Genomic DNA, 16,909 nt, shown 5'->3' with positions numbered 1-16,909 from the left:
TGGGAAGGAAGTGTTTCATTTTATGTGCAGGATTCATAAGAAATGTCCACCAGTTTCTTTGTTTTAGCTCTGTATGAAAGAATAATATCTCATACAGAAAAAGGAAAAGCATATTTACGCTTTTCATCAAGTATATGTGATCTGGCTCTTAAAAGCTTTTAGACAAAGATTACAGTTATTATGGTTACATAGCTGAGCACTTTTGCTTGATATCCAGCATAGCACATTTTGTGGCACTGCTGCTTTTAGGCCACACTATTGTAAATTGAGCACCTTCTTTGATTTTAATAGTTTGTTTCCATACCTACACAGCTCACAACAGCTTGTTCACTCACAAAGAGAGCCCCACTCTCCAGAGCTTCTCCAGTCCTCATGAGCCCTGGAACCGTCTTCATCGGACTCCACCATCTTTCCCGACCCCCCCTCAGTGGTCCAAAGTTGGTGACCCTGAGAGAAGTTCCTCTGTGACCAACCACGACAGAGACAGGGAGGACAAGAGGGAGCTATGTATTACAAAGGATGAAAGAGACAAAGAGAGGTAAGTACACATCACAATAAGCATTATCTACTAAATTTGTTGTGTTCTCATCTTCTTTACATTTTAGACCTGTACGTATTTGTGAATGCAACATCAATGCTTAGACCTACACCAAATTGTTGCTGTCATCACTGCCACTTTGTGCCATCATTTGCAAAAAGAAATTGTTTACACAGCTGCAGGTTTCCTCCTCACTGTGCTGTATAATAAGTGCTAATAGTCGACATTCGTGGCCACACATGAGGGTTAAATTAACTTTATTGTCTTTGAAAAGTAGACTGGCTATTCAAAAAAATGTATGTGCCAAATTCATAAATACCTATAATAAACTAGTTTTTCTGTCGTTTGGAGTTCACAAAAGTTTACAGGTATATTATTGGCTTAATCAAATAGTTTAAAAGGGTCCGGTGCTTAATATACAATTATACTCTTGTGATTTGTTGATTTAAAATGTTCTTCAGTATAAGACAATGACATGGGCCATTTTGTAAGGCCATTTTTGACTACATAAATTATAAACAAAAAAATTGTGATTGTAGGCTTGTTTTTTTCCTTATTTTTATGAATATTTAAGGTTGCTAAGTAAGTTAATCCATAAGTAGTAGTATTGTTGTATTTTGTTCTACATTTAGACTAATTTTGAGATGTTTGCATTTCTCCTTCTCTAGTGTCACAATAGTTCATATTGAGATCACTGTCTAATCTACTAGTGTTGGACATGCTAATTAAGAGAGTTCTGTAATTAGAGTTTAAGTGCTAGCATACCATATTTGGTTTGAAATTTGTACATTCCCATTAAGTTTTTAAGTAACAACACACACCAAGTGAATCAACCTAGCTTTACTTCATCCTCTTGTAAATTTTATGGTGTAAATATGTGCTAATAAAATGTAGACTATAGAATATAAATGGACATCTGCATGACGCAATAAACTTATTACCGCTATTATGAACTGATTATTTTGGTGATATATACACTCTGAGGCAACATGAGGAGACCTGTAACATTTCTACAGTAGATAGCTATGTATGTAAATAACTGTTAAAATTCTTAATTTCTCCTTTTAGTGTTTGTGGCTTAACTAACGATCTGTAACTTGCCAATAGCTGCAGCTAATAATGTTGTTAGCACCATGTGTACTAAGTATTGTGTCCTTTCACTTAGGGACATCATGGATAAGAGCCGACATCATTCTAACAGATCCTCTCCAGCATCAGCCCCAGTCAGCCACCAAATAAGCAACCTTATCCGCAGCAACAGCCAGACTTCCAGCGATTCCCTGAGACCGAGCAGTCTAGGGGACAGGTCCAAAGAAATGGAACGGGAAAATTCTGAGCGGTTACGTGAAGCACCATCCATAGAGCACAAGATCAAGGAGAGCCGATCCCCAGTAAAAGAGCCCACAATTCATGATAAAAGGACGATTGAGGATGGCAGCAAGCCAGTTATTCAGTCTGTGTCACCATATGGCAAACCAGTGCTAAGTGAAAGTTTAAAGCTCAGCAACTTGGTAGGGAAAGACAATGATCGGAAGCCTGAGCTGCCAGCTGATCTCCAAAAAATAAAAAGTGATGTAAAAGTAAAGGAGGAACGTAAGGAGGATTCAGATGTGTTGGTAGTTGGCTCAGAGCCTCCACTTCCAGTCAGGACAATGGAACATCAACCACCTCCGCCTCAGGCTTCCTTGCATGGGTTACCTTTGCACCATACTATGGCAGCATCCATGCCTATCCAAATGGCTAGTGTCCACCAAATGAACAACTTGAATATGTTGGACCGCAGTAGGGTGATGACCCCACTTATGGGTATGAGCCCTCTTACTGGCAGAGAGCGGCTTCAACATGCGGGTTTTGCATGGGACCCAGTGCGAGATTCGTTACGTGATGCATACCGCACCCTGGACTTGCAACGGAGGATGGATTTTCACCTGCGTGCCGATGGCATGCATAGATACTCGGCGGCAGCAGCTGCTGCCAGCTTCTATGACCATGAACGTTCATATCGGGAACGTGAACCACATGATTACAGCCATGAACAGCTCTTAGAGGCAAGGAGGGAACAGGAACGATTGCGGCATGCAGATGAGAGGGAGAGAGAACGGATGCACCTAAGGGAAGAGATAGAAAGGGCACGCATGCACCATCTTCACTCTTCCCCACTAGAGAGCCATCTGGCACACATGCCCTCCTTCATGCCACACTTGAGCAGTGTGCCCTATCCTAGACTCAGCCCTTCAAGCGCCATGCACAATGGGATTCTAAACCGGACCCCACCTACAGCGGCACTGAGTGCACCCCCACCCTTGGTGCCAGCCAGCAACACAAGGCCCGCCTCTCCCCGCAGGACTAATCCCCTCACAAGTTCAGAAACACGGGACTTCTCACCCTCCAGAAATCCTAAAGAGGTTGAGGCTCGATAGTCTGCTGCTTAAAAAAAAAAAAAAAAAGACCCACAGGAATCAAATACCATGAATTTTAAACTTGTCTTGTATATAAAATCTTTTACGAAAGTGCACTGCTCAAAATCTTCTCTTTCCTCCTCCTCCTGTTTTTGTAAATGTACATTTGTAGGCTAAGCACACTTTTTTTCCTTTTAGCCAGGGGGACAATTCAGGGGTGATAAATGTTCCAACCTGGAAACCAAGGATTCCTCTCTTAAGGTCTCTGGTCATGTGACTATTTTTTGACTTGGGCTGCTCAGTAGCCATTGGGACGGGTTTAGTGAGGGAGGGAGTTTTTAAATGGATTTTTGTAGTTTTTACAGTATTTTGTTTTTCGCTACGGTGTTCTTAGTCTCTTCCAAAAAAAAAAAAAAAATTACCTTTTCTTTAATTTTATATTAGTTGCATTTTGCCTCTGGTGAGGGAAAAATTAAGTAAATCTGTTCTTTCCATAAAATAACATAAGGGTTTCAGCCCCTTCATTCCGGGAGGTATCCTTGACACATAGCAATGCATATTTATACCTACAATCTGTTGAAGACACCTCTAGCACTGAAGGGTAGCAATGATATTCTATGGATTTTTTCTTTATTCTACAGCTAACAGATCAACAATCTTGCTATCATTTTTGAACAGAAATCACAGATCTATTATTAAAATAATAAGATTAATGTACAAAACAATTGCTTTTTTTGCCTTATTTTATCATAATTTTTATTGTTTTCTGCTCTCTCTTTCTGGGAAATACAAAGATTCTTGCAGGATTGTATTTATTCATTTACTAGGTTACTATGCCTCATATAAAAGGATCCACCACAGACTTTGATTCCACACACGAACAGAATACACGGATTTCAAGGATCACACTTGCAGTTTTGTTAACACCTCGTCGTCATACTATGCAATCAGTGTGTGAGGCGGGTCCTGGAAGAAAGGGCATTCTACTATCTTTCCTAATTCTGCCCTATTAAGCCCGAACCATGTCATAAAACTCCCCTGCTGCTTTCCAAAAATATAAAGGGCATATGTTGACTTGGAACACTGGAAGAGCCAAAGAAGTTGGTGTGTCAGATGGAGTTGGAAGTAAAAGAACTGGAGCAACATCTCCCCTTGTCATCATTGTAGGAAAGGTGGCAGGTAGTTACCACCTCACAATTGTCACCTCAAGTGGGCTAGCAGATGGACCTCATTCTTCTCCTTGTGAACCCTTTGTGCTTTGTACCTGTGCAGTGTTTTCATTGAAATCTGTAAACACGACCTGTAGAGTCTTAGGAGTACTCAAAAAGCGCATATATATATATATATATATATATATATATATATATATATATATAAACCTGGAAAGAGAAAAAAACGTTTCTACACATGAGAAACAATCTTTTGGTCCTTCTCCCCGCCCCTCTACAATTATGACCCTGACGTTTGTTTACATTGTCTCTTGTGTAACCATATTTATGCTACACATGACTAAATTGTGTAACTTTTCCACAGAGGAAATATTCTCACCCAGATTCTGTTTGAGTGCAGCCTTTGGGTATCTTCGCACCATCATTATTCAACCATGTTCTTTGCTATCCATATGTCATGTTCATGGAGTGTGTGTGTATGTATATACATACACACACAAGTGGTAAAATATTGTTACAAAAACACATCGTAATTATCCTATGCAGTGGGGATTAGTCTAAGAAAATTTTTGTTTGAGAACAGCATCCTAATGTCATCTTGCACTAGAGACACTGAGACGTTTGCTCTTACTCTTTGGGCTATTCACACCGAAGCACCATTTTAGCCTGCTCTGTTTTGCTACGACCCATGTGTGACAAGCCTGTGAGTATCGGTAATCCATACACTTGCTTGCTTTCTGTGCATAATTAAATAACCAATGGATCTCACATGGGCTGGATCCCCTGTGTGAACTGTACTAATCAGTCTCCCTTGCCAATATTCGTAGTTTGGAGAAAACCGGACACCCCATCATTCCACACACACTCCCACCATTGCAAAGTCTTCTAGCCATTGTGGTCATGGCTTACCTGTTATGAGTGTGGCTTTTTCTTTTTTTTACAAAAACTTAAAATCAGATAATGCAGAGCAGATGGTGCAGTGATCTACCTGCTAATCAAAGCCCTTTAAATGTCACAGTCATTGCAGAATCTACTCTGATATAATTAATAGAAATTGTGACATGACACTGTACGGCTGTGCATTAATCTAACACTGCCTGCTGGGGAGTTCATGCAGGAACAGCAGCGGTGATAGTTGTGTGGTGTTCATTACGTGATCTCTAGAAGCACTTACACTGCCAGTTTTGTGGCTGTAGTTCAATGAGGAAAAACTAACCACTTAGTCAATGGATGTTCTGCATTCTTTAGAACTCTCCTGTGGGCAGTGTTATGTTACAGTCCCAGTCTGCACTTGATTTGGTTATGCCAGCAGAGAGCAGAAATTAGATTAGTTAGGTACAGGAAGAGGAGGGTTTTTGAGAGGCAAGTGGCCTGTATGCCTAGCATCTGCTGCCCCTGATTATACCTTAATTCAGAGAAGACTTTGCATGTTTATCTTTCTTTCAACAGTATGTTCTTATACTGAACTTTTGCTTGGTCCATACCCACCTATGTAGTTTACATGAATTTGTTCACACAGAAGACTGTACAGTGTTGATTGTTTTTTTTTTTTACCGCATGAAACCTGACCAAAATGTAGTAGAAATGCATACAATAACTATTTGTGTTGCAGTGTATTTCCAAATATATATATATATATATATATATATATATATATTATGCAAAAAAACATAAATGGGTAATGGACCCTTAGTGTCAAAATTTTATTAATTCCATAAAGCTTTTTAAGTGATATACATTATCTGCTCTGATGGCAACTGAAATTAACCAAACATGGGCCAAATACTATTCAGTGACCCTTCAAAATAATCTTTCCTTAGCACCTCCGCTGATGGAGTTGGTCACACGAGCTATAATAGGACCACTTGAAGATAAATGAGGTCTAGGACAGAAGACTGCATCTTCCCCTACTCGTACAGAAATGTCTGCATGTGGTTTATGCTGTCAGTCAGTGAACTTTGCAATTCCATACAGCTAGAATCAAATGCACTACAGTCCCAGCGTACAAATACCTCCCATTCGAAACAACTGTCTGCTGTTAACTGTATATATCATATACTTTCTTGGTTCACAGTTTTCTGTGTAATAACTGCAGTAGGTATTATATTTTAAAATTTAAACCTAAAAATAGCCCAAATATAACAGTTATCTATGTAGCATGTAAAATATCCCTACACAGACTTTGATTCAGAGATCACATTTGATTAACAAAAACAATCAGACAGATATTCACATAAATAAAATACAAAATTATTGGATCATGTTGTAGCATTAAATATAACTGGATTTTTTTTATTTTTTTTTTCAATTTAGTAACTATAGACATTATTTGGCCCCATTGGACTTTGTGGCATTTAATTTTCTTACATTATGGAATCAAAATAAGTTTTGGTTTGGGCATTCATCCACGGATCAACATATTACTCTGCAACGTAAAATAAAACAAAGAACTACCTTCAAGTTTGTATCTAATTATTTTCTCACAAAAAAAAAAATGCCATAATTTATTACTAATGTATTCACCCCCTAGCTTGAATACATGGTAGAAGCACCTTTCATCTGTAGTGTCTATTTAGGTAAGCCACCAGCTTTGTACATCTGACCACTGCACATTTCACCCATTTTTTGTGATACTGCTCAAGTCAGGTTGTATAGGAGCCTTTGGGGCTGATGCATAGTTGGAAATAAATATGTTGCTAAAAATAAGCGCACACAGGAAGAAAAATGTATATTTCCCATATGCAGACATCTTGAAATGGGAACCAATCTGTGTGGAGCTTGTATCTTCTTTAAAGTGCTGTGTAATATGTGTGCGTTAGATATATATTAATACATAGGTGCTCGGTTTGTGATTAGTCATCAGTGTGCACTTGCACCTGCCTTATGCTAGGTGTAAAAGATACAACTCCAAAGAGACAATTGACCTTGCTTTCAGGTTTGTATAGCCCACATTTGCGTGAACATGCATTCACTGAACTTTTGCTTACATGGAGAACTCCCCATCACAACCCAGTTCTACCTATTTTTGTTAGAAGGGTAGATGCAATTGAAATGCCAGCGAATCTGCATTGCCCTTATTTGTGTGCACTTGTTTTCCCAGGATGCGTAGTGTGAATATACGCAAAATACTTTTCAGACATATGTTCAATTCTGCATCAGCCTCTTAGTGAGCAGCAATGTTCAAAGCTTCTCACAGGTTTTTAGGAAAATGTAGGTCTGGGTCACTCTGTTCTGTGTTATTGTCCTGCTGTCCAAGACATAGGTATGCTGCTCTGAGTATATTATGAGGTTTCAAGGTACTGATTCTGATAAAGCATAAAATCATATTAAAGAAAAAAGTAGGGTAAATTTACTAAAGCTTCTAAAAATTAAAAGTGGAAGTGTTGCCAATAGCAACCAATCAGATAGTATCTATCATTTCTTTAGTGCATCCTAGAAAATGATAGACCTAATTTGATTGGTTGCTATGGGTAACACCTCTACTTTTAATTTTTAGAAGCTTTAGTAAATCTACCACAGTATTCTGTTAAAGATCATATAAAAAATAAGAGGGATAGCAGAATAGAAAAACTGGTAGCTACAAGGATTCTGTATTCCTTAAAGTTCAAAACCGTGTACAGAAGGCAATGGTGTCATGTTATACCAAGTAAAAAATATTTTTAAAGATTACTCACATTTTTAAATAACAATCATGCAGGCTTCTTAAATAACCATGAAACAAAATATTTAAAAAATTCAAGAAAAAGCCGTAGAAAATAGCTGAATTTCAATACTTCAAATCCAACATTCTTAAGAGCAGAAAATGTTTCCTAATATGTTTGATCTTATGAGACAAACTATTTTGTTTCTAAATAAATAAAAAATATCGTCATTTGATCCAACTATAGTTTTTGGCTTTCTTTTTTAAGCTAATTATCTCTGTTCCTCTGTAGAGATTCATATGTGCTTGATATAGACAATCGGTCTAATGCAGAGTTTCCCAAACCGTTTAAGAAGTCTATATGGTTCTGGTTGCTTATACATTTGCTTCTCTTTGAATAATATTTTCTGACTTAAGATGACAAAGTGCACGCACAAAGTATTATGCACTTTCCACTGTTTCATGCCAAAGGGATAAGGCTTTTTTTTGGCCACCCACCCATACCTCTCAGATTTCTGAAGTGCTGGGTATTTACCCAGCACTTCAGAAATCTGCATTCTGTCATTGGGCAATTTCACCCACATTGCAATAGAGGTAGATCTGTTGGTTATCATGGGTCTCTTCTTGTATAGATACTCTATTTTGGAGGATATCCTGTTTAGACTAAATAATTTGACATGTCTCCATTTCTTTATGATGGATTTTAATGATTTGGTGTTTTTTTTAAATGCTTGTAATATCCTTCCCTGGTTTGATGCTTTTCAATAGTCTTTTCTTACTGCTCTTTGATCTTTGTGCAGAGGCTCAGGTTTGGAAATGGACTAACAAACTGTAGTGAACTCCTTCCAGTTATGTAAGAAAACTGACATTATTTAGGTGCATCTTTGACAATAATAATGATCAATTATAATTTTTTAAAATTCTAATTTAGACCGGTTAAGTTTTTTTTCAAATTTGAGAGTATTTTGTGTGAATCGGTGGTAAGACTCCCAAAGTCAACTTTGATTCCGTAATTTAAGAAATTAAAATTTTAAAAATACCAAGAGGATAACAACATTTTATTGCCACATTTAAACTGTTTATAGCACCAACATATAATGCACCACAGCACAATAAAAGTAGCCTACAATGAGCATACCAAATACAATATTTGCTACTACTTCTTCGGGGTCCATAGGGATCCAGAGGGATACCATGGGGATATTATGGTTGGAGAGACCAGGCACCAAACAGTTAAAGCTTCAGCTCCCAGGATGCCTCAGGTCCTCCTCCATATATACCCTTCCCCTAGCCATAGAACGTCAGTTGTTCGTTTGGTATGGCAGGATCAAGACGCACCTTTGTAACGGGACTACTCAGGCAATACTAAGCTTTTTATTTTATGTTTTATTCTATTTTTGGGTTGGCAGTACTAAGCGTCTGAATTAAGATGCATGTACTGCGACTCCATCTACTGCCGTGGGACCGCAACACCATTAACTGGGCTGGTGATTCCGGCGGGTCATTGGAAGATTCTCTACCAGATGCTACCAGAGACAAGATGATTTATATCTCCCAAATACGGGAAGCTGCTTCCTCTGGGAGGAGCTGCTGTAGATGCTGGAATTTTAGCTTCTCAAGCAGGGATGGGGTACATCCTGCCCGGGGGTCTTATATACAACTGAGCATGCAGCAATCAGACTGTGCTTTGGACATCTGTGCTTCCGCTCCATTACCCATCCGGGTGCCCCAACACCATTGCCACCTGCATGCAAGTCATGGTGATTTCTGCGGGATCCCGGGGACCTGGCTAGCTGGCCCCACGGGACATCATAGACTGCAGCCTGGACATCAGGGTCATTGCGGTGACCCGTGGAGTGGCAGTCTTACCTCCGGCCTCTGGGGACAGACCAGAGGTGTGAGTGCACACTGGACCCGTCCGCGTGATCCACTAGACCAACAAGGTACAGAGGTGTGGAAAAGCCAGGTCTTGGTGGTCAAAAATTAGCATGGGGAGGACAGCCTTCCCCTTTAAAGCGGCCCTTCAGCTCAGGGAGCCATTCCTACGAGGTCTGGTCGTCCTGAACTGCGGGCTACGTCCCCTCTGAGAGCTCCGGCGGCCATTTTCTATATAGTGACAGCCACTGCTCTTCTTGGGGAAACGCTGGATCCGGTCACTCTACATACCGCTTCCTGGAGTCAGGTTATGTAGCGCTACAGCCTACCAGAAGTTGGGTCCCTGCCCATAGATTCTGTGTAGTTAAATGATGCACACATTACAGTATAGAGGTTTATGCATTGTATGTGACTTGCTGCTAGCGCTGTTGTATGTACTTATACTCAATCTGTCATCTTATGCCTGTCCCTTTCATTTTCTCTTTCTGAAACCCGGGAATACCGGTGTATTAGGGGTTTATTCTGAGGTAATCAGCAGTAAAGACAGTCACATACTGCTTAGGTGCACTTAGCTGTGCCATTAACCTGGGCTGTCATATCCTGCAGTTTTTCTATAAACGCTGGCAGGATCTCTATACTGCTCACACACACACATATTTGGTTCACTGCATGCATTCAGTTGCCTATTGCCCAGTGACATAATGTGTGTTACATATAATTGGTGGATACTGTTGCATAGTTGAACTGTAATTTACTCAGCACCATATTGTATGTTTTTGTACAGGCAAGAGTACAAAACAATGAGCTGCTGTTGCGCTCACATGCAAATCTTGTGCTGCTGGCTTAACTCAAGACTTGGTTCAGGATGGCCTTTGTGCTAACTGTTATTCGGCACCAGGTCCATTAACCCCTGCACAGGAGCCTCCATGGGCTTCCTTTTCACAGGCGCTGGCCTCCATTGCAGACTGTCTCACTGTCCCTGCTGTAATTCCCCCTATGGAATTGCCACAGCAGGTACAGACATTGCAGGTACCTCCTGTTCCACCTCCGTGGGTTGATACCCTATTCTCCTCTGTGCGGACTTTGGCAGCTACGACCTTTCAGACTATGCTACAGGGGGGATAACCCGTTCTGTGTTATCCTCAGTCTACGCACCTCACGTATACTCATCTTCAGAGTCAGATGAGGATGGACTGCTCTACTGAGGAGTCCCTCACTAAAGAGGATGTGCTTCAATCCAATATGGACATACCAGCATTTGTGCGGGCGTTCAGGTCTGTTCTTCAATTTGAAGATGACGAAGCTGCCCCTAAATGCAAACACCCAGTGTTTAAAACGACAAAAGGTGGTTGTGGCTGAGATCCTGATTCAGAGCCGGACGCTCTGACAGAGCGCTCGCTCTGAATCAGGGCCGTCCCTCCTCCTTTTTGGAGCGGCCGCTCGCATAGCTGTGGGTAACCACCCACAGCTATAGCGAGCGGCCAAAATGATGGTCGCGATGATCAAGACCATCGCGACCATCGGGCTTGCGACGAGACCCATGCAGTAGGGTCTTGCCGCAAGCCCTGGAGTGCTTTTGGCTCTAACAGCCAAAAGCACTCCCACTGACATCACTAGTGATGTCAGTGGGGCCGGCCCCAGACGGTAGGTGTTTCCATGGGAATGCCTCCGTCTGGGCAGCCACGCCCCCGGCACACCCACCGAAGGGGGCGTGCTGCCAATCACCATCGACAGCATGCCCCCTTTGGTGCGAGACCCATAACAACGGCTTGGCCGTCGTTATTGGGTCTCGCGCATGCGCACGAAGGAGCCGCCTCCATCATGCGCACTTGGGCAACATCGACCCGCTTGCGAGCGGGTCTGAATCAGGCCCCGAGTTCCCTCTCTCGGATCAGTTAGCTGAACACATGGCGGCAGCTTGTCAAACACCGGGTAAGAAGTTTCAACCACAAAAGCGGTTGCATAAGTATTACCCTTTTCCTACCGCTCATTGTACTAAGTGGGAGCCCCTCCAGCAGTGGACTCCCATATTACCAGATTGGTTAAATCCTCTAGGTTGCCTATTCATACGGCTTCCTCTCTGGAGGAGCCTACAGATAGGAAGATGGATACAACTCTGAAATCTGTATACTCTCAGGTGCAATTGCTTGCTCTACCATGGCTATTACCTTGGTGGCTAAGGTGATTGAGAGCTGGGTAGACACCTTAGAGGACTCTCTCTGGATACCCCCCGAGATCAGATGGCATGCATTGTTCACATTAGGGATGCAGCCGCATATATTGGAGACTAGCAACCTTGGATGCTATTCTGCTAGCATCCAGGGCATCAGCTGCATCAGTGTCTGCTCGCTGCGCCCTTTGGTTATGGTCTTGGAAGGCGGATGCAGACTCCAAAAAGGTCTTAGAATTGTTGCCATATACGGGTGACATTCTCTTCGGCCCTGAATTCTATAAAATTGTGACCACATTAGCAGCAGCATCTAAAACTGCCTTTCTGCCTTCAGCAACTACTCCAAAACCCAGAACTACGTACTTTCGGTCCTTTTGTCCCCAAGGAAGATCTAAGGGTCAGTCGTTTCCTAGACACTCAGCTTCCACTAAGGCCACGAAGCCAAGGAGCAAGCAGGCCTAGGCTGCCAGATGCCCAGCAACCAAGTCTGACAAGCCCTCTTCCTGACGGGGTTGGTCCTCCCCCTGGGAGATCACAGAGTGGGTGGCCGGCTTCTTCAATTTGCCAAAATCTGGTGTCAGACCACCACAGACGCATGGGTGCAAAAAGTGGTCTTTCACGGGTACGTCCTCTCATTCCTAAGAAGGCCCCCCCTCCAATTCTTTTACACAGGGCCCCCAGCGGACCCAGACAAGGCCAGGCTGCTACAAAATGTAATTCAGTCCTTGCTGCTAGCGGGGGTAATAGTGTCAGTTCTACCCTTTCATCGGGGGAACGGTTACTATTCTACCCTGTACCTGGTGAAGAAACCAAACAGGTCTTATTGGCCTATTCTGAATCTCAAGTCCCTGAACAAGTTTGTGAAGGTGCCAAGGTTTTGGATGGAAACTCTATGATCAATTGTTCTGGCTATGGATCCTGGGGATTTTATGGTTTCCTTGGACATTCAAGACTCATACCTACATGTGCCAGTAGCACCATCTCATCAAAAATACCTGTGTTTTTGCTGTTCTAATGCAACATTTTCAGGTCCAGGCTCTTCCCTTTGGATTGGCTACTGCTCCACAGGTATTTACAAAAGTTATAGCTATTATGGCTGCTCACCTGCGGGGTCAGGGAGTCAGATTACTACCATACCTACACGACCTGCTCCTCTTGGCAAGGTCTGCAGAGATTCTCCTATGACATCTGCACATAACCATTACCTGTCTACAAAAGCACGGTTGCTTAATCAATTGGAAGAAGTTCTCCCTAAATCCGTCTCAGCGGATGGTTCATCTGGGAACTGTGCTGGATTCTCAAACACAGAGAATCTTCCTGACGGAGGACAAGATTGCTACACTTCAAACACTCCTTCGCAGTTTCCTCCACAACCGCCGAGTTTCATTTCATGCGGCTATGCAGATTCTGGGATCCATGGCATCCACCTCCGACATGTTGGAATATGCCCAGTTCCACTCCAGGCCACTGCAACTGCCACGCATGATTCTATCCGGATGGAACAGGTTGCCTCAGAGGATCGGATCCCAGACAATAATTCTCTCTCCAGAAATTTGGCTGTCCCTTTCTTGGTGGTTACAGACGTCCCACCTGACCAAAGGGCACCCCTTTTGGATTCTGGATTGGATTCTCGCAACAGATGCCAGGCTTCGAGGATTGGGCGCAGTGACCGGTCAACACTCATTTCAGGGTCGTTGGACATTAGCGGAGTCATCTCTGCCAATCAATGTATTTGAACGCCGAACCATCTACAGAGCCCTCATACAGGCTCAGGATATTCTCCAGGGCGAACCTGCACAGGTACAGTCCGACACCGCCACGGCGGTAGCTTACATAAATCACGATGGAGGCACTCGCAGTCGGGTGGCTATGGCAGAAGTGGCACGCATTCTCGCATGGGCTAAGAGACACATCCCGGCCATCTCCGCGGTGTTCATTCTGGGAGTACTAAATTGGGAAGTGGACTTCCTCAGCCGTCACGACGTGCATGCAGGAGAATGGTTTCTCCACCCAGAAGTCTTTCAGCTCCTAGTGGACATATGGGGCCTACCAGAGGTGGACCTCATGGCCTCCCGACACAATCGCAAGCGACTGGTGTACGGGTCCAGAACAAGGAATGCCGAAGCAGCCTTCGTAGACGCATTGTCAGTACAGTGGACCTTCCATCTGGTGTATATCTTTCCTCCAGTTTTTTTGCTTCCTCGAGTTCTTCGGAAGTTCAAGCAAGACTGAGGCATGCTCCTACTGGTGGCACCAGCTTGGCCCAGACAGCATTGGTACTCAGATCTTCTGAACCTCTCCATTGACATGCCATATCTGCTTCCTCAATGGCCGGACCTGTTATCTCAGGGTACCTGCCTCCACCCAGACCTAGGTCCAGCTGTCTTTGACGGCGTGGCTCTTGAGACATCCCTCCTAAGGTCCAAGGGTTTCTCTCGCTCTGTGGTTCTGACTATACTCAGGGCCCATAAACCAGCCTCTGCTCGTATTGATCACAGAGTGTGGCATACCTATTTTCATTGGTGCACCACGAAGCGTTATGACCCTCAGGTGTTTAGGCTCTCTAGAGTCCTGGCCTTCCTTCAAGCCGGATTGGACCAATGACTCCGTCTTAATTCATTGAAAGTGCAGGTCTCTGCCTTGTCCATATGGTTGCAGCTTAAAATTGCTGCCATGATGGATGTTTACACCTTCTTTCAGGGTGTCCTCCGCAAACAACCTCCCTTGGTTCCTCTAGTGGCTCCATGGGATTTGTCAGTGGTTCTCCAGGAACTTCAGGGTCCTCCATTTGAGCCTTTTGGATTCTGTTGAACTGCAAGTGGCTCACGGCTAAGACTCTGTTTCTTCTGGCTATAGCATCGGCCAGAAGGGTGTCAAGATTTAGGGGTGCTTTCCTGTCGCTCCCCACTTCTGATTTTCCATCAGGATAGGGCTGTTCTTTGGACTTAGGGTGGTATTCAATTAGTTTTGCCTACCAGACTTTTCGCCTACATCGCGTGTTTTGGATGCAAAAACTTATCGTGCGCGTCCCCGCTTATTGCCCTATTTAATTAACCAGGTGAAAATGGCAAGCGTCGAATGTAAAACAGGTGAAAAGTACTGTCAGAATAGGGGAAATCAGTGTAAAACCCCCCCAAAAGATGCACTAACATTGGGGATTAATGTAGAAGTGTTCCCTTAGCCCTAATAAAACTGTTCGGGGTACTGAAGTTGTTTGAAATCCTTGTTATTAGCGTCATTGTAAAAGTGTTGACGAATGGCATTAAGCAGTATTTGTTTGTGAAAATAAGTAGTCCAGTCAAATTTGGGGTACTTGAAAATGGGTGCTAGCGTCTTTTAAATTCACTAAAGTGAAGTTTAAAAAAACGTGAAAAAGACACTTGTTGCATGCACCTGCAAACTCAAAAACACCTAACCCATCCTTACAGACCCCTAAGAAGGCTATTTCGCTAGTTTTTATACTTGTCCCCCACTTTTTACTTTTTTGCCCCCAAAATGAAAGTTTTTTTTATTTTTGGGGTGTTAAGTTTTTACCCTGGATTTTTTTGACACAGTTGTCCTTTGGGGGGCTGTCCCAAGGATTCTGAGTGGTTTCCCCACGTTTGCACTTTTCTCCTGCTATTCTTAGGCGAGTTACATTGCATTGACTTTCTGCGTAGGCGAAAACCTGCTGGAATTTAATTTGGAGATATGTTCCGACCACGCGAAAAGCCCCAATCCACAATACTTTTCCGCGGAAAATGGCTTTTCGCTTCTATTTGAATGCGGCCCTTAATGAGGAAATTGTGTTTCCGGTCTTCCAGTTTCCTGACCTTTACGCAGGTGAGGCCTCCTTGGATGTGGTCCGTGCTCTGAAGATACGTAACCCGTACTGCTTCTGTCAGGAAATCGGAGACTCTTCGTTCTTTTATGGTTTTCACAAGAAGGACTGGCCTGCCAACAAACAGACTCTGGCAAGGTGGATTTGCATGACTATCTCACAGGCCTATACCCAGGCAGACCTTCCTGTGCCGGCCTCTGTCACTACTCATTCTACTCGCTCTGTGGGTCCCTCGTGAGCAGCACGACATGGCGCCTCAGCTGAACGTATTTGTAAGACAGCCCTGTGGACTTCTGTCCACACCTTCTCAGGTTCTATGCGTTTGATACCTTTTGTCTCTCAGGATGCTTCCTTTGGGCGCGGGATTTTCCTCTCAGCTCAGGAGCGTCCCTGCCCTTGAATACTGCTTTGCGACATCCCCAAGGTATCCCTATGGACCCTGAAGAAGAAAATTAGTTATAGTAAAACCTACATTTGTTAATGCACTTTCTTCGACGTCCATAGGGTCCACAGGGCACCCGCCCTGGCGCACCTGGCTGCTATGGGTTGTGTTACCGGTTTCCCATCTCCTATCTGTGAGTGTGATTCTTCTGTGTGCTAGTCTTCCTTCTCTCCTATCCTCCTGCCTCGGGCTTGCTAACAAACTGATTTGCCTCGGGGGCGGGGTGTGGGGGAGAGGACCGGAGTATCCTGGGAGCTGGAAGCTTTAACTGTAGTATGTCCAGTCCTAACTACCACCTTCACCCCGAGGGTATCCCTGTGGACCCTATAGACTTAGAAGAAAGATTTAACAAAGGTAAGTTTTACCATAGCTCTCATTTTTTTCTGATCGGCGCAGTGTTAGTGACTTCAATGTTTCGAGCTGAAATAAAATGGAGGGGGTGAGACTGCTATATAGCCACAATGGAGATAAAGCTGCTTGAGAATCACAGGGTGGATGAGGCTGCTAGAGTTACACAAGGAGAGAGAGATAATCAAGCTGTCCCCAATTTGTCACGATCCCGGGCTGACCCTAAAATACATAAATCTTGACCAGCTGATCATGACACCGGTGCACCTCTGTCACATACCAAAATAAATTGTTTTACTGCCACTAAAAAAAAAGTTTATTCTGGATTTTTTGTGTTCTCCGTACAATTATTATTAAATCACCTTCAGTCGGTATGTAGCATGGGCAGCACAGGCTCACAAGTTCAATAAGAATCACAGAGAATATGCTAGATTAAATCCAAAAAATAATTTCAAGGCTTAGTTACAAACAATGAGTAAATAAAATTACATACAGAGTTATACATGCA

The 16,909-nt window shown here is 43.2% G+C and overlaps 1 protein-coding gene across 9 annotated transcripts in view; it reads left to right on the top strand.

Moving 5' to 3' along the window:
* FBRSL1 (fibrosin like 1) overlaps window positions 1–6,566 on the top strand; it is a 581,862-nt gene extending 575,296 nt beyond the window's left edge. For all 9 annotated transcript variants that reach the window (XM_088476700.1, XM_088476701.1, XM_088476704.1 and 6 more), the window contains 2 exons: window positions 313–538; window positions 1,704–6,566. In XM_088476700.1, coding sequence (XP_088332826.1) covers window positions 313–538; window positions 1,704–2,958 — 1,481 coding nt within the window. In that variant the 3' untranslated portion in view covers window positions 2,959–6,566. The remainder of the gene's footprint in view (window positions 1–312; window positions 539–1,703) is intronic.
* Window positions 6,567–16,909: the final 10,343 nt, after the last annotated feature.

This window comes from Taudactylus pleione, unplaced genomic scaffold (assembly GCF_031769625.1).
Source record: "Taudactylus pleione unplaced genomic scaffold, aTauple2 ptg000191l, whole genome shotgun sequence".
NCBI lineage: Eukaryota > Metazoa > Chordata > Amphibia > Anura > Myobatrachidae > Taudactylus > Taudactylus pleione.
This window is presented reverse-complemented; position numbering and strand designations above follow the sequence as displayed.